General features: G+C 32.6%; 1 protein-coding gene and 1 long non-coding RNA gene across 2 annotated transcripts; one reads left to right on the forward strand and one right to left on the reverse strand.

Annotated features, from left to right (window-relative positions):
• The first annotated feature begins 575 nt into the window (after positions 1-575).
• Positions 576-1661, forward strand: LOC123659945. Its single transcript, XR_006744105.1, has 2 exons — positions 576-913; positions 1421-1661. It is a non-coding gene; the product is annotated as an uncharacterized LOC123659945 (long non-coding RNA).
• On the reverse strand, positions 800-20941 carry LOC123659933 (MFS-type transporter SLC18B1-like). The gene is made up of 10 exons (XM_045595099.1): positions 20831-20941; positions 15215-15384; positions 8317-8464; positions 6669-6855; positions 6226-6341; positions 5197-5390; positions 4669-4764; positions 3051-3219; positions 2362-2510; positions 800-1593 (listed from the first exon to the last, which is right to left on the reverse strand). The coding sequence occupies exons 1-10, from the start codon at positions 20939-20941 to the stop codon at positions 1422-1424; spliced, it is 1512 nt and encodes a 503-aa protein (XP_045451055.1). The 3' UTR covers positions 800-1421.
• Positions 20942-22514: the final 1573 nt, after the last annotated feature.

Raw genomic sequence — 22514 nt, forward strand, 5'->3', positions numbered from 1 at the left:
TAATGTTAATTGTTATTACTTATAATCATTGAATATCTGTCTATTTTTACAAACGCCTGTTTCAAAAATAATAGCAAAATATCACCTTAGTTATATTGCTTTAAAAGCAGCTCGTGGAGACAACAAAAAAAAATTAAAATTTTTGTATTCATTAACGTAACCGATAAATTAATACAAAAAACTAAATCATTTGTAGTAATTCTATCGAGTTGCTGCCTAATACTAAATATTGGTGGAAGTGAAAACGACCTGGATTCGCGAAGTATTTACAAATAACGATCGTCCTTGCTTTCAAAAAATTATACACCTTCGCGCTGAGACGTTGAATATTAATAGTAAATACATCTTATATAATATATACGTTATGAATATAACGAAAAATTGGTTAAAATCTTCTACTTCTATACTGCTTACTTCAATTTTATGTGTAACTTTCGTAGGTTACCTATCGAATTTAGTAGTACCTATAGTATTTAGTACCTAGTCGAATTCTAAAGTTTCAAAATGTGTCAAATTACTTTGAATATCTCATGACATGAACGTCAGATAAGTGACGTGAAAGTTGTGATATTTGATCTTTCTTAAGCTTTGATTTACTGCTAAACTAATACATTAGTCCGCCAGTTTTATTTAGCCTTTTCTAAAATATTAAAGTAATCCTTGTAATTGATCTGCCAATGTACATTTTTACAAAAAAGTCGAGAAATTAAGTCCGGGATAGTATCGCTTTATTTTCGATAAATATACATGCATATTAAAAAAAAGTTTGAAGTTAATAATATTTAGAGAAAAGCATGAATAAGAAGAATGTATTAAGCTTATTAAGCCTTTATGTGACAATGATTACATTAAAAATTTAATACAAAATTAAAAATTATAGGTATATGTACACAAGAAAAGTAAATGCTCAAAGGTATTATATTATATTTATTTATTAATAGTAATATTTACATTAATTATCTGTATTTATTCAAGTTTATTATTTACTTATAAGATACATACGTATCGCTACTTAGGTTGAATAGATAAACATCATTGTAATTAAAATAATAATAACAATAACAATGTTTTTGAATGGAAGATAAAATCAATTTAATTTAATTACAATACACCAGTATGATAATAAAAGAAAGTGGTTGCGATTTGTTTGTACGTATTCATATAAAAGTATGATATATTTATACCTATATACTTGATTATTAGGATTAAAATACCTAGATACGCATATATATTTGTTACATCTCATATAACATCTTATGATTCAAAAATAAATTGATTGTTGTATTTTAGCGATTTCAGAACGCATAGTTTGCAAGTTTTTAGCTCGGTATTTCTTGTTCAGCACTCCCTTTGGTAAATTGACTAGGATACAGTAAGATAAACTTTACAAATACACAGAGTTACTCTTGTTTATTTTTAGTTTATGTTACGGAGAGTGATGCTCTGAAGCGATGGTCTAAGCTGCCGTAGGACGGTCGATATCTCGGAGTGCGTTGGCTCCAAGGGCTTCTCCTGTTCTTGTAACTGGAGCAAGCGATGAGACTGTTCATAGCCGGCGGGCGTGATTGTTCCACACTGATACCGTAGCGACGGCTGGAAAAGGATAGGCTAATAATTGTTAATTTTATCCAAATAATCTAATAAAAACTTATTGGTAGAAATCTTTAAATTTCATGAGGGGTAAATTTAAAGAGGGATATTATGTGAAAAAGAAGAACTCAGATCTGATGAAACTAGAATACTTAGAACGCCACCAAAATTAATATTTGTCAGTGTTAAATTAAATTAATATTTGTAATAATTTAAATAACTGACACAGAAATGACTTTATAGTAATTTCAACTATTTAAAAATATTACTTTCTATCTACGTAGTAAAGAATGGAATAAACTTTATAGTAACACCAGCTTTTAAACCAATGCCTATATACATTTAAATTTGGATAAAACTTCGGACTAATAAATGACGGCAGACAAATAGATATCATCCTGACCCTTTATAGCTACTGCCATCCATGGCCATAGACAACTGAAATATCAGAGTTGTGGGTGCATTGCCGGTCTTAAATAATATTTTTTTATATCAACTAGGACGACAAACAAGCTTATGGCCCACCTAATGGTAAGCATTTACCGTAGCTTATCGGTATTGCCGGTTCTACCCTGACCCTCCAGGTGCTCTGGAAACCTTAGTCATAACAGAAACACAACACTACTTCAGAGCAGTGCTATTTAGCTGTGATCTTCTGAAAGGTTGAGGTATTTTCCCAGACGGGCTGCTCCAGAATTTGAGCAGGATATAACCCGCTATGACATATCTCAACCGCTATCTCAATAAATTATTATTGTAAGTATATAATACCTCTTAGTTCGAGTGGCAGGCGTAAACTTATCTCCTATGAGCACGCTCTCGTCCAGAGTGCCGTCGAGCTGCATGAGGTCGCCGGCGGACACCGACACCTCCATCTTGTAGCGGTCGCACGTGCACAGGAACAAGAGGACGACGCCCATCTACACGACAGATTATTTATTTGTTAAGGTACACAGACATCACGATTTAAATCAAATTAAATAAACATTACACACTCTATAGTGGGGATCATTGAGTAGTGAGTACGATGGAAATCCTGTGTCTGTCGTCTAGACTGACGTAAACCCTTACAACTTATCTACATATTTGTGTGTTAACAGCAATTGTCGTATTAAATAATTGTTTAAGTTAAAATAAAATACATAGCTAAGCTGTCAACTGCTGTCAAATTAATAAATAAGAAACCTTCTTCTTGATTAATGGCTTTCAATAAATAAGAAACCTATTTGCAAAGCAAAAATAACATGACATAGTATTAAAATGAAAAAAAAATTAATTAAAGATTATATAATTACATTAAGAAAAACTAACTTCTTTATAAACCAGATATAAATAGAAACGAAATTAAAAGTACGCACGAGATAAATAGTTATTTATTGAAAGAATTTGCGAGGTAGGTGATGTAAATTAAAACGCAATGCTTAATTTTATTTTCTTGTATGACTGATAAAGTTACTTACGACGCAAATATGAAGAATGACGACAAACACGGTCGAACTTCTGAATCCAATTGAGTCGAAGAGCAGACCAGAGACAGTGGGTCCAATGAACGCACCTAATGCAAACGTGGAAGTCCACATTCCCGACACTAAGCCATACGTTTCTATGGAATTGGGTAAACCGCTTGCTCTGAAAACAAAATAGTTGTGTCTATAAATTAAGTTAGTACCATGTAATAAGTAGTACTATGGAAAATAAAAGTTAGTTCCATGGAATAGGTAAAATATGTCGGTGAGAAGCAAACGTTATTTTATTGGTACAAATAATTTCGACGTATAAATTATCCAGACTGGATAGATTTTCATATGGATTTGTGTGCTGCTACACTATATTTAAACTATATTTAGACCTTGTTGGTCTAAATATAGTTAAGCAGCAGGTTTAGGTGAAATTGTTTACAATTTCGTAGTTTGGAAGTGAGAGTCACCGGAGTTAGATTAGCGATCACAAACAGATTGAGACAGAAATTTTTAAGACACAATAAATCCTGTTTATTTCGAAATGTTTTTATAATATCAAATAGACAATGGTTGTGTAATGTATCTATGCGTTTGTTAAAGCAAGCGGTGTGTAATATCGGTGGTCGTTTTTTCTATTAGTATTTTGAGTCCTTCCAATAAAACGATTAGAAGTTTTACGCGTTTTGGTAGCAGTTACTATTGTAACAGTGGCGACTATTAACCAGTTATAGGAAACGCTGGGTAAGTAACCATTTAAGCATACAAGTTATTAAGTTAGGTACCTAAGTGTCAAAATTTACAAGGCAAAAAAAACTGCGAATGATATGTTGTTATATAAAAAATTATGATAACCTTCAAATTAATAAGATTTTGCGCATGTTACCCATATCTAGACTGAACCCGTGAACTTTGCATAAAAACAAACTCATTAATGATATCAAAACTACGCAACCTGCAGGTCAATATCCTAATTACTTGTAAAATATTTTAAAAGAATAATTATCGATATTTAATATAAACTAATATTTTTTTATCGATTACTTTGTTGCTATTGTAATTTTAAAACATTAATGGGATTTGTAATTATGGATATTAATTTTATTGTAAATGCTTCGTTTTATAGTCTTAATGATTGGTGTGTAGTTATCTCTTCATTACAAGCTTATCTGGATAGTTGTGAACTCTGATAAAAGTTTTTGGCGCGTCGTTGACACATTTCCAAGACAAAGCTATGACTAATTTAAGTTGTATAGATACACTATCAACTTGACTTTCAGTCATACCTACTATTTATCTATATTAAAAAACAAGAATTAGTACATAATTACATAGTATAAAACAAAGTCGCTTCCCGCTGTCTGTATATTGCTTATATCTTTAAAACTACACAATGGATTTTGATGATAGAGTGATTCCAGAGGAAAGTTTATATGTATAATACGTACATTATGATGCATATATATGATTAGAGTAACACCGATAGTTTTTGTAACCGCTAGTAAATAATACATTTTTAACGATAAAATTTCTATAAGGCATTATAAAATGACAAATGTAATTCCGAGATTAAATACTAAGCAGGTTTTATATAGAAAAATTAAAACAAAATTGTACGTACATTGCGGTTCCAAGGGCATCAGAAAAGGAAGACACGAGAAGACTGCCAATGCCCAAACCGTGCAGAACCAGACCAGCAATTGTAACCCATAATATCCTAGAAAAAAGTGTTCAAACATTTTTAAACAAATATACTTAATAATGAGTTATGATTTTACAAAAATTTAACAAGCTATTGCAAGTTTATTTAAAATATAAATATTTATATATATTATATAAATATTTATATTTTACTTCTTTATAATTGAATCGGATTCGGTTTTTATTCAAATTTCTTAAAATAAATCTTTTTTCTTCAGCTTCAAAAACGACAAACAACTTCCATACAAATTTTTAAAAACTCTTCTTAACGGAGTTCAGGTTACATAAGTAACCTGACCAAATTGTAAATGCATTGCTTCATTACGCTAGGCGGCTATGAATCAGTCAATAGAATAGAGTACCATTGTTCATTCATGTGTTAAAAAACAGGGCAGTGATTTAAACATTTTTACTGTAAAGGTTAAATAGAGGTTTTGCAACTACTTACGTTGGCATATCAAAGAAAGGTGCAGGTCCAACTAGCAGGAACGCGCCCGTTATAAATATGTGCCCCAGTACTGTTACATATTTTGGCTTGATAGAGGGGTGATCGCAGAGCCAACCCCAGGTTGGAGCTGATAGTGCGTAGACACCTCCGTTTATTACAAAGAGTAAACCAAGGATCACTGGTGAGAATTTGAACTGAAATAGTCGTTTAAAAATAGTTCACTTGTTTTTCTGATTGAAAGGTGATTTTATGAATAGCTTTGCTTGATGACGCGCGCAGCGGTCACAGCACTGGCTGTTGCACTGGCTGTCGTATAGAAATAACCCTAGTGGAAGCCGTTGAATCATCATCATCACTTCAGCCTAAAACAGTCCACTGCTAAACATAGGCCTCCAAAAGTTCGCGCCGAAAATGGCGTGAAATAATGTGTTTTGCCCATAGTCACCACGCTGGGCAGGCGGGTTGGTGACCGCAGGGCTGGCTTTGTCACACCCAAGACGCTGCTGCCCGTCTTCGGTCTGTGTATTTCAAAGCGAGCAGTTAGATGGTCATCCCGCCATCGGTCGACTTTTTAAGTTCCAAGGTGGTAGTGGAACTGTTTTATCCCTTAGTCGCCTCTTACGACACCCACGGTAAGAGAGGGAGTGGCCATATTCTTACTGCTGTAACCACACAGCAAGCCTTTGAGTGTAAAGCGTTTATTATTTTATTTATTTGCTTTAATATTTGTTGTTTACTTATGATATGAAGTGAAAAATATCTTTTTTGTTATCTTTCAAGAAATTTGAACTGAAAACTTTATATATTATGTTAAAAGTTTAGGTAAAATACTGTTTACTTTACGAAATAATTTGGTGTAACAAAATCAAGAATTAGGCTTCAATTTAATAATGATGGTATTAAAACAGTTTTTTGGGTATGCTATAATGTGGCGAGTACAATTAAATAGATTGCTTTTTTAAATGTTAACTTTCTTTTTTTAATGACTATGTTTGATGAAGAAATCACTCATGAAGTGTACGTATTCACCTGTCGTAAATGAGGCTCTAGAGTCGCCTGTAGAAATCCAATGCTCAAACTAGTCGATACGATAGTTATTGCAGCGAGAAGTACACCAGGAATCTTCAACAATGATACCATTGTTGCTGTGGCAAAAAATATTAATTATTTTACCTAATTAATAACAAGAGCTTTTTTATTTTTAGAATTTAAGTAGACAATCATCTTAAACTCTTAAAAATTTAATTATAATATCTATTCAAAATAAACATTTTTATAACTTAATAATTTTGATAGTCTTTTCAAAAGATAGACAGTAAGAGATTACTCTTTTAGCGATATGACTGCCTTTTCACAAATTTTTATTTTAATTGCATTTGATTTCTATGATGTTGTTTGTTTTGGCTGAACAATATTTGAATTATTTTGTACCTTTAGATAATTATTGTTTGTACGTAAATTAATTAACTTACGTCCAGTAGGCTTAATATCTTCATCGTCAGGCGTATTCGGCAAGGTCAGGTAGCAAAGTATGGCAGTGCAGAAAAGGGCAAGACCCAGTACAGCGAATGGAAGGGAGTACCCGCCCCAGCTGTAAAGGGCCCCACCGAGCATTGGACCCACGATGAGACCCAGACCGAAGAACGTCTCTAATGATGCCTGATAATATTAAAAAAAGCCTTCAATTGCTTGAATTCTTTACGACTAAGACGATAATAAAAATACTTGCTTTAGACTTTTAAACTGTTAAATAGGTATTAAAAATATGATACTCTAAGACATTATAAATAAACTTAGAACGAGAAAAATTACTCTTTGATTTAACACGACGTAAATGTTTTAAGCTGTTAACGGCGCTCAAAATGCAGTACAGATTTAACACTTAATATTTTTTAACACTACTCAAAAATCATTAAACTAAATGCATTCTTGTTTTCTAATGTTTACGCGAATTTAATTAATTATGATGAAACAACTTTTTCGGATTTTATTGCGGTTTATTGGGTTTTTACATGGTCGACGTTTCGGCTACTTTACAGCAATCATGGTCGTGGGACTTTACAGTAATACATGCATTCTTTTTACAACATATAACTGAATAAAAGTATATTACAGACTTCTTTATATGGAGTATAGTTAAATTTAATCAATACTTATATTATAAAACTGCAGAGTTTGTTCATTTGTTTGAACGCGCTAATCTCAAGAACTGTTGGTCAAATTTGAAAAATTCTTTCAGTGTTAGATAATCCATTTATCAAGGAAACCGCGGGGCACAGCTAGTGTATGATATATTTTTATAAAATTTCTGTAGTAGCTAAAAGTAGTTAGCAAAACTGATGTCTACCGTCATTGCTCTGATTTTTAATGCTAATAATATTAACTACTCATTATCATCGAAACTTATGGTTAAAATAATATATATAATAAATTAATATATAATAAATAAAACAATATATACATAAATATTATAGGTATCATAGTGTGAAAGCTTAACCTTACAATATACTAAAAAAAATACACTAAAATGATGATGTATTTGACACAATAGTCAATAAGAAGACTCAAATATTTATTTGTATCTACTTGTCTTCTTTTTATTTTACTTATGTAGATAACCTTAAAGTGCGGTCTGAACGAAATCATTAATTAAACATAAGTATAATAACGATAGCCGTACCCTACGAGAGTCAAATCTCTAGTTTTTTCATCCCATAGTGCAGTCATAGTGCTTAGACTAGTTTTTTAGAATGGTTGGAATATCTTCTTCTCTTTCTTAAAGTAAAACTACAAAACATATATATAGAGAAATAATTAAAACTGGAGTGTCTAAAACCACTTTTTACTAAATGCATATGAATATATAAACTTCAAGATTTTTGTCTGCCTGACTGTCTGTCTGTTTGTTCCGGCTAATCTGGTGGACCGATTTTGACGGGACTTTCACTGGCAGGCTAATTTTATTTTAGAAATGTATTTATTTTGTAACTATGCGAAACAATAACTTTCTCATTAAATTCCATGCGCACGAAGACGCGGGCATAGCTAGTCGTTAATAATAAATCCATGAATCAAGAATCAGATTCATTATTCATAATTATAATACTAATGACAACTTACAAACATAGTGGCGACATTGTTGGGAAACTCCTTCGCGATAATTGCAAAGGAAGCCGTCAGGAAGGCAGCGTTCCCCATCGCCTCTATGATTCTTATCGTGAACGCCAGCGTCACGAATGGTATGTGTCCGTCCACTTTGTCTAGTAACCTGGAGTTGTTAATATTAACCAAAATTATTAAATAAAATTACTCACTTTTTAAGCTAGTTTGTTTTTAAATTTAATTGTTTAGGAATAATAATTGTAAAGACATTGGCACATGGTATATTTCAAGCAAAGCAGTATTTCAGCAGTCATCGCCTAGCATCGCTTGGCACCGCTTGTGTTTTTTGAGTGCACCTAGTCGTTGACCACGTAAATTCCAGTTGTTCTCAAAATGTTTCACTGTAGTATCTGTGACGAGTCTCATACCGACGGACCTATTTGCCATATTTGCAAAAAACAATATGGTTTTGGCTGCGTTGGAGTTACGGAGACTGGATTCAGGCGTTTGGGCGAAAGAAAAAATACTTGGCGCTGTCCAAAATGTAAAGCAAGTCCCTCAGTCTCGCCAGTTCCCTCTATTGCATATCCAGATCTCCAAATACCTAACCAATTGGATAGTATGCAGGAGAAGTTGAATGACATTTTGGTGCAACTTGCGTCACTTCCTATCCTGAGTCAAGATTTAAAAATTATAAAAGATGACCTTTCGGACTTGAAACAATCGGTTGAAATGGCTCATCAGCGTACGGATAAGCTTCTTGATAAAGTCCAATCACTCGAAGCCAAAGTTAAAGATGTTGAGAAGATTGCCTCCGATATACCCATTATTCAAAAGGAAATAGCCCGATTGAACTCCGAACTGGAAGAGAGAGACCAATGGGCAAGAGCCAATAATGTCGAGATTAAGGGTATCCCACAAAAAAAGGATGAAAACCTATATAGCTTGGTACAAAACATTGGGAATTGTGTCAACTTTCCTATTAAGAAAGAGGATATAAACTACATTGCCCGCGTACCAACGCGATCACCTAATATGGCCAAGCCAATCATAATCTGTTTTAATAATCGCTATATGAAAGAAGACCTGGTGGCTGTTGCGCGGAAACGTAATCTAAATATATCCGATATCGGTTACTCCTCATCCTCTACGTTCTATATAAATGACCATCTAACTCAACATTATAAAAGTTTGCTCGGCAAAGCCAAATCCCGTGCGAAGGAGGTCGGATTTAAATATATATGGGTGAAACATTCAAAAATAATGGCAAGAAAGACTGATTCATCGCCCGTATTTTTTATAAAAAACGAAAAAGATCTTGCAAGGATAACTCAATAAATAAAAAAATGTATCTTAAATTATTGCTAACTTTATGTTATCATAATCACGTAATTATTTTAATTCTCTATATTTCTATTTTATTATTTGGTTTGAGAACTGCTGGCGTTGAATTTGTATCTTATTGTTTACACAGAGTTATGAATAGATGGATCGCTGCTAATCTATTGACATCCGTAAGTAATTTCTTTTGTACACGGTTATCGCCCCTCAGTCACTACACTCGTGTGTTATTGCTGTCTAATATCCCATGCGCTACGTCAGTCCGACGGGCCAACATTGACGGACTCACAACTATTGAGTTCAGCACCTACCCGCCACTCGAGACGATATCGTTGCCGCAATATATTAGACGATACTATGCGCTGTTTTTATTTAATTTTGTTACGTTCTATAGTTTTTACTCACAGTACAAATTACGTACTGGCACAAATTTAATTTTATTTTATACTCTCTTTAGAAGGCGATGTTCATGTTATTATTATATGTTACTGTTAGTAAAGAAAATACCCACAATTATATTTCTTAAGAGGTATTTAAGTGTTATGGCTGGGTCCTATGTAATGCGAATTGATATATTAATATTGTTAATCTTTTATATCTACTTGATAAATGTGATGAATTTGAGATTGGGTGATGTGATGATGTCTTGTACAGAATATTGCACTATTTTAGGTGTATGTATAAGATATTTATTAGCGGTTTATATTACTTATTCACATAAATGCATGTGTGTTTGTGGTTATTCATTAGTAATAACTTTACATCGATACATTCGTAAAATATATCATGTCGATTGCAATTTGTGCGAACATTTTAATATTATACTAGCAGTAAAAAGTCCGCATCACTGCTTTTTGATGAGATGCTGCATTTTATCATTGTTCAATTATTATAAGATTATTACCGAATACTATTTGAATATTATATCTATATTAAGCTTATTGTCTGGTGGCTACTACATATTATATATGGAATCACTAATATATAATATGATTAATTCACTCTTGCATAGTTCAATTGGTATAATACACGTCTTGTTTATTTATTTCATTCTAATCATAACATTTTATTTTAAAATTGTTTTTATAATAATGATTTTTTCATGCCCTCTTGCGTTAGTATTTTTTTTTTTTATGTTGGAATAAGATATTATTTCAAAATAAACTTAACCGTAACTATTTCCATTATTAATGGATATTTTTCATAAATGGATTCTAAAATAAGCATTTTTTATCAAAATGCAAGAGGATTACGTACTAAAACCTCATGTTTTAAAAGGAATGTTTTACTTAATAATTATGACGTGATATCGATCACTGAGACGTGGCTATTGGGAAGTGTACGCGACGAGGAATTATTTGATGATCGCTATACGGTATGGCGTCGAGACCGGGACTATTCTCTAACTAATCAGTCACTGGGAGGGGGTGTCTTGTTGGGTATTCGTCGTGATTTGGCGATGATCGGTCGTCCAGAGTGGCATTCTACGTCTGAGGATCTATGGGTAACTATTATCCCCTACGCAAATGGTAAATCTTCTGCTAAAATACATATATGTACTCTTTATTTGTGTAAACAGAACATGGGCAACTCCTCCTCTGTGCAATTAGAAAATTTCTCAAATAACTTATCTGACATAATCAACTCCTGCCCAAATGATGAATTCATTATTATGGGGGATTTTAATTTGCCACATATAGACTGGGACCCACAAGGAAACTACCTCACAGTGGGTGGAATATCTCTCAGTGGAGCTCAAATAAATTTTATCGACACCCTAGCTCAATGCGACCTCATTCAGCGTAGTCAGGTTCGTAACAATAATAATCGATTCTTAGACCTAGTGTTTTCAAACTGTGAACTTGATATCAGCCCCTGCGACGACCCCCTGGTACCTGACGATATACCCCATCACAGATCACTATGTATATGCCTATCAAACTCCCTTGAAAGTTCCTTAAAATCGAAAAAGAGACTTAAGTTCTTTTACAAATCTGGCGACTTTAATTCTATTAGTACTTCTTTAAATGTTATTAATTGGACTGAAAGCTTGTACAATAAGTCGTTAGATGACGCTGTGAAATACTTTTATAACACAATATATGATCTTCGTAATACCTATGTACCTCATAAATTTATCCAGCCGAATTCTCACCCTCCATGGTACAGTTTGGCTCTTATTAAAGTACTAAAAGAAAAACACAAATTTTTCCGAAAATTTAAACTTTATGGGAACCAAAGCGACTATATGACTTTTTCACTACTTAGAAAAAGGGCTAAGTCTCTTGAACATTCATGTTATGAAGCTTACATAAATAAAACTGAAGATGCTATAACAACTAATCCTAGAGCTTTTTGGTCCTTTATAAAGTACAATAGCAAAACATCTTCCAATTTTCCTTCCTCCATGTCTTATAATAGTGAAACTGCTTCCACTGGTGACAAAATTTGTGATTTGTTTTCAAATTATTTCCAAGCTAACTTTCTTAAGTCTAGTCCGAACTCCAACTTCACCTACCCCGTGACGCAGAAAATAAATAACTACAATATTGGAGACATACATATTGATAATGTCGAGCTCCTCAAGCTTTTGGAATCCGTTAACTTAAATAAAGGTGCCGGCCCCGATGACATTCCTCCTTTGATGATTTTAAAATGTGCTAAAAGCTTTGTTACCCCTTTGAGTATGCTTTTTAGACGATCATTGGATGAAGGCTATGTACCAAACATGTGGAAGTCGGCGTTTATAACCCCTATATATAAAAATGGCGATAAAACTAACATAAAAAATTATAGACCAATCTCGAAACTTTGCATTTTTGCCAAAATCTTTGAGAATATCGTTTATCGACAGGTTTATGCTACAATTCAGGCTTGGTTCATTCCAGAGCAGCATGGTTTTTTGAAGGGTCGCTCGACTACATCTAATCTTCTTCTTACATATGACTATGTTAGCTCATCAATGGATTCGGGTGCACAGGTTGACATAATATATACCGACTTTAGTAAGGCTTTTGATCGTATTGACCACTGTATTCTGCTTCAAAAGATCTATATGGCGGGAATACACGGAAATCTATTCCGTTGGTTCTCCTCATATATAAATAATCGCTCCCAGGCAGTAGCTTTAAACGGCTACGTCTCTGCCTGGGTGTCTGTTCCCTCTGGAGTGCCGCAAGGCTCATTATTGGGGCCACTTCTCTTTGCCATATTTCTGAACGATGTATCATCATGTTTTCATCATTCTCTTTGCTTATTGTATGCTGATGATGCTAAAATAATAAAACGTATTTCTTCAATGGATGACTGTCGATTACTGCAGGAGGACCTAAATAGATTCAACAATTATTGCCAAATTAATAAATTAGATCTTAATGTCTCGAAATGCCACATCATGAATTTTACTCGCAAATTAAACACACTTAGATACAATTACATCCTAAAAGATCAAACAATGGTACATATAAATAAAATTAAAGACCTAGGTGTAGTTGTAGACTGCAAGTTGTTATTCAACGAGCATGTCGAATATATCGTAAAAAAGGCCTCAAGGGCTTTGGGGTTTGTAATTAGATCTTGCAAAAACTTTAGAACACTCAAGTCTGTAAAAATTCTATACTGCTCATACGTACGTAGTATACTTGAGTATTGTTCTGAAATCTGGAACCCAACATATAGTACGTATGTAAATAGAATCGAATGTATCCAGAAACGGTTTTTAAGATACTTGCAGTATAAATGTGGTGATAATTTAGTTGACTATGAAAGCAGATGTAAAAAATACCACTTTCTTCCCTTGAGATTACGTCGAAATGTTTCTGATTTAGTATATCTAAATAAAATTATCAACAATATTATAGATAACACAGACTTGCACAACATAATTAAATTTAATGTACCCAGTAGGTTCCTTCGTAATTTTGTCCCATTTTATGTCCCTCCTTGTCATAGTAATTATCGTCGAAATTCCTTTATTTGCAGATCTACTACGCGATTTAATGACTTTTTGCGCGACCATCGTGACGTTGATGTTTTTCTCATTAAACCTTACTCTATTAGACGATTGGTGACCACAGAATACTTCTCTTCCGATAGTTAATAATGTCTAAGCAGCTTAATGATCCAGCTAAGTTCTCAAACCATCCTAAGTTTAATTTTTGTTTTACTCAAGCTCTTAATTAGTACAGCACTCTTTTGTTGTTAATTGTAAAAACTTATAAATGGCTTTTAGTTTTTTAATTGTATTTTTAATTTGTTATGTATAGCTGTAAGTTTTTCTGAATAAATAAAATAAAATAAAATAAATAAATAAATAAATAAAACATTTAATTTACGCACAAATACATACTCTAAACATAAAAAATAAAACTTGAATAAGTTTTAAGTGTTTTTGTCCTGCTGCCCTTAAAAGAGTAAAGAGGCGTACTATATTTGGTACGAAAATAATTATGTTTGCTCGCAAACGAAAAAAAACCGACTTCAATTACATAGACAAGTAATACAACGTAGATCGACAAAAAAATAGTCAAGCAACTACGCGTTATCAAAGATTACTCAAAAAGTAGTTTCAGATCTCGATAATATTTATATGTGACCACATGATAAACATCAGCTTTCGATTAAATTAAAAATTATCAAAATCGGTACACCCAGTAAAAAGTTATTACGGATTTTCGAGAGTTTCCCTCGATTTCTCTGAGATCCCATCATCAAATCGTGGTTTCCTTATCACGGTACCAAACTAGGGATATCCCCTTTCCAACAAAAAAAGAATTATCAAAATCGGTACATCCAGTAGAAAGTTATGCGGTATAATACAACATAGGTCGACGAAGAAAGCGTCAAGTAAAAACGCATTATTAGATATAACTCGAAAAGTAGTTGTTAGATCTCAAATAAAGTTAAATGGGACCAATTGGCACACACCACCTTTCGATTAAAACAAAATTTGTCGAAATCGGTCTACCCAGTCAAAAGTTCTGATGTAACATACATAAAAAAAAAAAAAAAAAAAAAAAAAAAACAGTCGAATTGAGAACCTCCTCCTTTTTTGGAAGTCGGTTAAAAAGGAAATTTAGTATTTATGTTATTAAATGCAATAAAAACACGTATGAAAGGTTTTTTAGATTTGCATTTGCATTGATTTGAATGGTGCGTGTGCCGTGTCGGCGGCTCCTAGACACCGACATTCGCGGGTTCGATTCCTGATCGGAGTGAATATTTGTGTATACAAATACTTATTTCCGGTCTGCTTTATAGTCCTTGTGGGTCTCCCCACCGTGTCTCGGAGAGCACGTTAAGCTGTCGGTCCCGTTGTTATCATGTACACGTGATTGCAATCGTTACACATAGCAGGGAACATATTCGCCAACAATAAGTTAGTTTCCTACCTCTCTCTGAGAAAATACACGGTTCCTATTCGGCTAGTTAAATTAACATCGTTTAGGTAAACTATTGTTAAATGTTGTTGTGTTCAGCTCGAATTAAATTGTCATTACAAATCTGGTTCCAATTTTGGAATAATCCAAAGGCTTAATTCATAACAATATATATAAATGTCAAAATTAAGTCTTACCCAAACAGTATAGCACATGTCGAAGTTGTTAATATTCCTGCATTAAACACCAACTTAGGTCCAAGTCTGTTGAGATGTGCGCCATAAAATGGACTGACTATGAAAACCACCAGCTCGAAAATACCAAACACGAGACCATACTCCGTCGCTGAACAACCTTTTAATTCAGCCTGGAAAAAATTAAAAAAATATGTTATTTGCTAGACACACTTAAGTCAGTTCTGTTGAAAGCAATCTTCGTATAATTTATCATCTTAAAAAGAATCACTAAAGGAAGAAATGACACGATTCCTAAATGAGTAAATACTCTGGTCTTTGTGTATAATATAAAATTACACAAGCGATTTTTAGTAAATACATTTAAAGTTTCCCTTAATAAGGCTATTATTATAGTTAAAATATACAATGAAATTATTAATTATATACAAGGAAAGAAATTTTAATGAAAAAGTGGAGTGGGTTTAGTAGCGCTGTATTTGATGTCCGATTAAAAACAGAATTAAAAATGATTGATGGGAATTTAAAATACTAACTGTTGAGTTTCTTTAAATATAAATATTTATTATATAATATACAAAATACTCTGTGAAACGATGACTCACTAGTGCTTTAGAAGCCTAATGTTTAAAGAAATTATTGATTTATGTTCGATTCAAGTTTCCTGGAATTGGAATTTTTTCTTCGCTTTTATTATCTAACATTTTGAGTGTGTGTTAGACAGTAATATTATCTGTTGTTTTTAAGTCTCTGTATTTTAATATAAACTTTTTACACAAGTCTGTTACAGACGTAAGAATTAATGGAAAAAACAGTTTTAGTAATATGGTGAACTTGGTAAGAAAAAACAAAAATTTCAAAATCTACTTGTGAGGAATATGAAAAGTTTTCTAAACTATTATTCAACTCATCTAATAACTGTTTACAAGATCGTGTTGTTTCGTAAGTGTTATTTAAATTGTACCAATAAGATAATTAACTTTGGATGTCAAATATTACATTCGCCCACTGCGTCAACATTGTTTAGGCACTGGTGATAAGATAAAATGACCTGAAGTCCAATTACACAGTTCAAGTACTTGTTAAATTTAAGCGTAAATAGATTTAACTCTAAAATTAATCTTATAAAAAAAAACGTGTTTCTTTCGATCACAGTTGGTATCTGTCGGTAACTTGTGTCTTAAATTTATATTCATTGAGACTTATTTCGTGGTCATTAGACGTTATTTTTTATTTAAAAAAATTAAGGAAATACTGTGATTTATATGTCAAACTGGATTTTTGACATTTTTCTTCTTCTTCGAGTTTTTGATATTTGGCGGCAAGCACCATGACCAAAGGGGCACTTTAATATTATAAATCCCATTTTACATAAATCATAGTGTTTGTGATCATGAAAGGATAATAACTTGTATTAGAGTATATTTCAAAAAGTTGTTAAAACGGTTTTAGCATTGAAATATAATACAGAATAGCTATATTTTTTATACATAACAAGGTCGGTAAACAAGCGTACGGCTCATCTCAAGGCGTTCGCAACAACGGAAGCAACGCAAGGGCGTTACCGACCCTATCCCCAATATCCCCCAGGAGCTTTGGTCACCTTAGTCACCAACAAGAACACAACACTGCTTGAAAACAGTATTATTTAGCTGTGATCTTCTGTAAGGTCGAGGTACTACCCCTGCTTCATATTTTGAGCAGGAAATTTCCTGCTGTTACCCTACCTCAGTTAATTATTATAGATTATAGAAATACGATTCTTAAAAATTTTGCTCTGTATTTTTGGAGCCATAAATTATTGAAGATTTGTTGCTGTTATATTATTTATGAAAATAAAATTATTAATTTTAATTAAAATTAAATTATTAAGTAATATGGTATACGATTATATTTATTCTTATTTTACGTTTACATTTTTCATTGCTGTTTTTGTAATCTTATAATCATCATCATTGGCCTTAGTCCGTCTATTACAGACGATTTAGACCATGTTGGACAAACACTGTGTCGCCTAGGACACTCTTCAAAAAAACGCAGAGTTGCCTAAGCTCTGCGCCACCCTCTCGACCTCACTGGCTAGGCCCACAGGAACGACGAGTCGATACATGTGGAGCTAGTTCGGCTGCAGGAGTCTTTCGCATTTTAGAGCTATGCCACGAATGCTTGACGGAGACCCCATTCCGGTTTTTAAATAAAGTTTTCCTTCCTTAGGACCCTGATGATTTTGAGCCAGGTTTATCCCTCGGTCGCCTTTTACGACTCCCACGGGAAGAAAGGGGGTGGTGCTATTCTACGCGGCCGACACCACACGATCAATCTTATAATAGCAATTAAAATAAAAATCCATGTGCCAGACTTAAATGTTTTCATTCGAATTAAACGCAGTTTGTAAAGTTTACGTTAATCCCTATCGCCTACTTATTAGTGTCTTGTATTCGTGAGGTAAGCGCTTGTGAAGTTACTTCGACGACAAAAAAAAAAATAATTAAAGAAGCAGTTTTGTTTTAGTTACAGTTACTAGTAACGAGACATCTCTTGATCACGCACAGACATTTATGACTACAATAAAATTCTTAAAGAGATCCCTATGATCTTTGAAAAATGCATCTCAAACCGACAAACCTTTAGTTATAACCTATATCGTTCAGAGAAAATGAGAACGACAACAAGCGTTTTTAGTTAACTTATGTACGTCCTAAATACTGTGCGTAAAGTTACGGCTGTAATTGTATTGTGTGCTTTTGATAACCGACGCAAAGGTTATCTTCTGCATTCTCAGCAGCCGATGATATATATGTATAACGTACGCGTAAAATATATCATGTTTACACTTAACAGCAAAAATATTTGCTAAGCCCTTATTAGCAATATGTACATATCCGATCATAAAGATATTGATTGTAAACTTATTTCATTGTTTTTAGTTTGTTTGTCAGAATACAGGAATATTAAAATAGCTTAAAAACATTTGAAAAACTGCTATATTCTACTATAAATATAACTGAGAATAATTAGGTTAGTAAACATCAAATATCAAAAGAACAGTTTTTGTCGTTCTATATTTTATTACTGTCTTTTTTTAGGCTAAATGAGCTTTATATTTGATGAAAGAAAATCTAAGGAAGGTATCCATCAATATTTATAGTAAACTCTCGTTTAAGGTAACGTTGAAAATCTTTCAGTTAAAAATAATTTTGGTTTTAAGTAAATCTATACATCTATACAAATAAATAAATTTGTAGTGTCTGTTTGTAATATTACAATAACCGCTGTATATGGATGTGTACATATACTAAAATAACATTTTTAGAATTTTTGTCTGTCTGTCTGTCTGTCTATCTGTCTGTCTGTTTCTTCCGGCTAATCTCTGAAACGGCTGGACGGATGTTGACGGGACTTTCACTGACAGATAGCTGATGTAGTAAGGGGTAACTTAGGCTACTTTATTAGATTATCAGGTATTTATTATAATAGGGAAATATTTCTCTTAAAAATATTATATTGTTGTAATGAAGATTATTTTTGAACAACCATTTCATTTTATTCATATCCTTATGTTTGTATATCTAACAACAGATAGTATGAAAAAAAAAAACAATACCAACGTTATATGGATCGTAAGAAATTCCTATATACTCAAACACACATCAGCCTATCGCAGTCCACTGCTGGACATAGGCCTCCACAAGTTCGCACCGAAAATGGCGTGAACTCATGTGTTTTGCTCATAGTCACCACGCTAGGCAGGTGGGTCATAACCTTGACGTATTTAGTATTTAGAATACATATGAGCATATAATATACGATGATGGATTACGCTGAGATCAAATCGCAATTTTATGTATAAGCCAAGACAAAGGCATGTGACGCATTTTTAAATTCATGATTCAATGATTAAAAAATTCAATGATTTAAAAGTACTATTTTAAAATTTTAACTGTAACCAGTCGAAAGAGAAAGGAGGAAAAGCCTTTTCAAGGTTTATCTTACCGAAAGATTTTTATTTTATTTACAATTAAAATATTACTAGCAATACCTGTGCGAATAATTCGCACTAAATAAGTAAAAAAAAATTCGACCGTCTATCATGTTGACGTTGTTTCAATATTAAAGCCTTCATATATGTATAATTTTATTAATTAACTAATTTACAAAAACAAAAGCAATAATAATTTTTTTTAGTGTGGATGCCGGTAGGACAAGCAATTATCTATAAAATGATATATAATTTATATGGAGTAATTGTGTAGTTTTGTCCAAAAAGGGAGCAAAAATCTTAACCTTAGTGTATATCAATATATATGGTTTAAAATATAGATTTGCTGAGTCATGATGGTAATGCTGGCAGGTAATATAATGTCAGTAAAATTTATAATACTGAACGTTAAAAATTTTTTTAAATTAGAGCACTTTAAATATAAAATTAAAATTTTATTTTTTAGACCTAAATGACGGTCAACAGTATCAAGTTATGATAACTTTTAGTGTAGGTTTATGATAGATCTAGTTAACTGGGATGTGATCATATTTGTGTCATGATAAGTTCGACAAATTTTCGAGGTCCCTAAACTTCTATTACTACGGAAGGGAGGATTTTTGGGGCTGGAATATACATATTTTATATCTTTATATGTACTTTTTTTGCCATTTAAAAGCTTTTTTTTTTATTTTTTTATATTACTAGTTCGGCAAACGAGCGTACGGCTCACTTGATGGTAAGAGATTACCGTAGCTTATATGACGCCTGCAACACCAGAAGCATCGCAAGCGCGTTGCCGACCCAATCCCCAATCCCCCCAGGAACTCTGGTCACCTTACTCACCAACAGGAACACAATACTGCTTGAAAACAGTATTATTTAGCTGTGGTCTTCTGTAAGGTCGAGGTACTACCCCAGTCGGGCTGCTCCATATTTTGAGTAGAAAATTCCTGCTGTGCCCTACCTCAGTTCGCTATACAAATATTACAAAATACAGACATACGAGTACATAGACATAATACACAGATATTTTAACGGATGACTGAATTTTAATGGAACTACGATAACTTATTTCAAATTTTCGCGCTAACGCGAAGAAAATACGTATGGAAGCAATAAAAATGCAGGCACCCTCACAATCGCAAAGTACATTTAAAATTGGATTCTTTCTGCAAAAGTGTAGTTTTGATATTACTTGAATATAGTCTACGCGCCATATTGTTATTTTTATAGTTTTTCTTATTTTCGTTTTATGTGAATAATTCATAAAATGGGACATTAAAACTAATTTTCGTATAATCAGTTTTTAAACTAGATTAGTCGTTATTTTACTTATCAACGTATTTTATATAACAAGTTGATTGAAATTTACGATTGATTGACATTCATTTATTATTTTTTGAGTGAACAAATTAAACTATTACGATGGCTTGAATGGTAAGATCGATTTCATGCGTTTTATGCAGTCCACCGCAAAAAGTAAAATAAAAAATAAATAAAATATAAATTAGGAATATTGTTATAGAATAACAACACATAGAAACGTAAATTCTACACATAGAAATGTGGAACATCTATTTACTTAACTTTTTAAATATGTAATTTACTTTATATATATTTTTGTAATTTATACTAACCTCATGAGGAAAAAACGGAGCTTGCAACGCAACACATATTGCATTACAAAAGTCTGCAATCGATATAACAACCACCGTCAACCACTGTCTTCTCGTAAATTCGAAACGCATTTTCAAATCACACAAATATACACTTAAATTATAATATTTTCATAACTTATAATCTAAGTTAATTATAAGGCTATTAACGTCATTATTTTATGAAAGCGGGTAAACAACTGACTCAGGAATATCAAAGAAGATACAATACTTAAACAATAATGATTACTTTGAACTTTTGAACTTTGAGCCAATTTTACATACATTGATGTATTTAAATAAAATGATATGGTTTACTATTTTAAAGAAGCAATGTAATATATACTAATATAATAAAAAAGAAATACTTGAATTTTATTTTCTTTGTAATGGACAGACTCAAAACCTACTGGGCAGATTTTCAAAATACTACCAGTAGAATGCTACGTTGACTGAGTGAAATAAGCTATATTTTAACGAAGAAGTTATATTTTAAGCAAAGAAAAAGAACAATCCAAATCGGGTACTCTGCGGTTGAAGTCGCGCGGAAATTACTAGCTAGCGAAGAATAAATTTATCTTGTTAAGTTGTGATGGTTCGAGACACTATTATTATAAAATCCTTATCATTTTTAATTGGGTTTGTGTAAACAGTAGATATAATAATGTCGATATCATATTATATGTCATTGACATTTTTCAAATTTGAACTTTATGAGTTACCATACATATGCCTATTTAATAACATCTTGGTCGTAGTTTTAGACAGACAGACCACACAGACCTATAGACAGTCTATATATGCGTATACATAGGAACATTAAATTTATTTTATAACGCTAGAGAGGTGAACAAGTGTACGGTCTACCCGATAATAAGCGCTTACCATAGCTTACAGATTCCTGCAACACCAGAAGCACTGCAAGCGCGTTGGCGATCAACTTCCGTCCCCTTTACAAGAGCTCTGGTTACTTTACTCACCACAGAAATACAACATTTCGACACCAACAATTTATACTACGCCAATTATACTTTTCGATAAGTTTGTTTTTTTAATGCGAACTTGATAAAATGTGTTTTTATATGTAATAAAAAAATTGTGAAATTGCAATGAATAAATTAACTATTAAAGACACCAAATTTCAAAAAGGTTTCTTAATTAATATAAAAGGTATCACGTTTTTCCCTTTTATAAGCCTCTATTGTAAAGTTCACTTTTAAGAGTTAGCTTAGTATAAATTGCTGGTGTCGATTTGAGAGCAGCATTATAAGTCAATAGTTGTACTAATACAGATTTTGGGAAGATGTTTAATTATCTCAATAAATTATCGATTCTTTGTTGTGCATGGAGTTTGAACTTGTGTCATGGCTTCTGAATTTTAATGGAACTACGATAACTTAGCTAAACGATACGATAACTTACGATAACTAGCTTAAACCGAAACTTAAAAAAAAATAATAATTCTAATTCGAATACTTAGCTTACAATCCTTGCGCAGTACAAAAATTGAAGAATTGAAGCAGCTGACAGTTACTAAAATTAGCGTAAATTATAACTTTTAAATTAACCCTGATGTAGTGGTGTAAGTAGTCTCCTAAAACACCGACGGTTTACGGGTTCGAATCCCGCTTAGGATGTATATTCGTTTTTGTACAAATATTCCTTT

The sequence above is a fragment of the Melitaea cinxia genome, chromosome 2 (assembly GCF_905220565.1).
Source record: "Melitaea cinxia chromosome 2, ilMelCinx1.1, whole genome shotgun sequence".
Taxonomy (NCBI): domain Eukaryota; kingdom Metazoa; phylum Arthropoda; class Insecta; order Lepidoptera; family Nymphalidae; genus Melitaea; species Melitaea cinxia.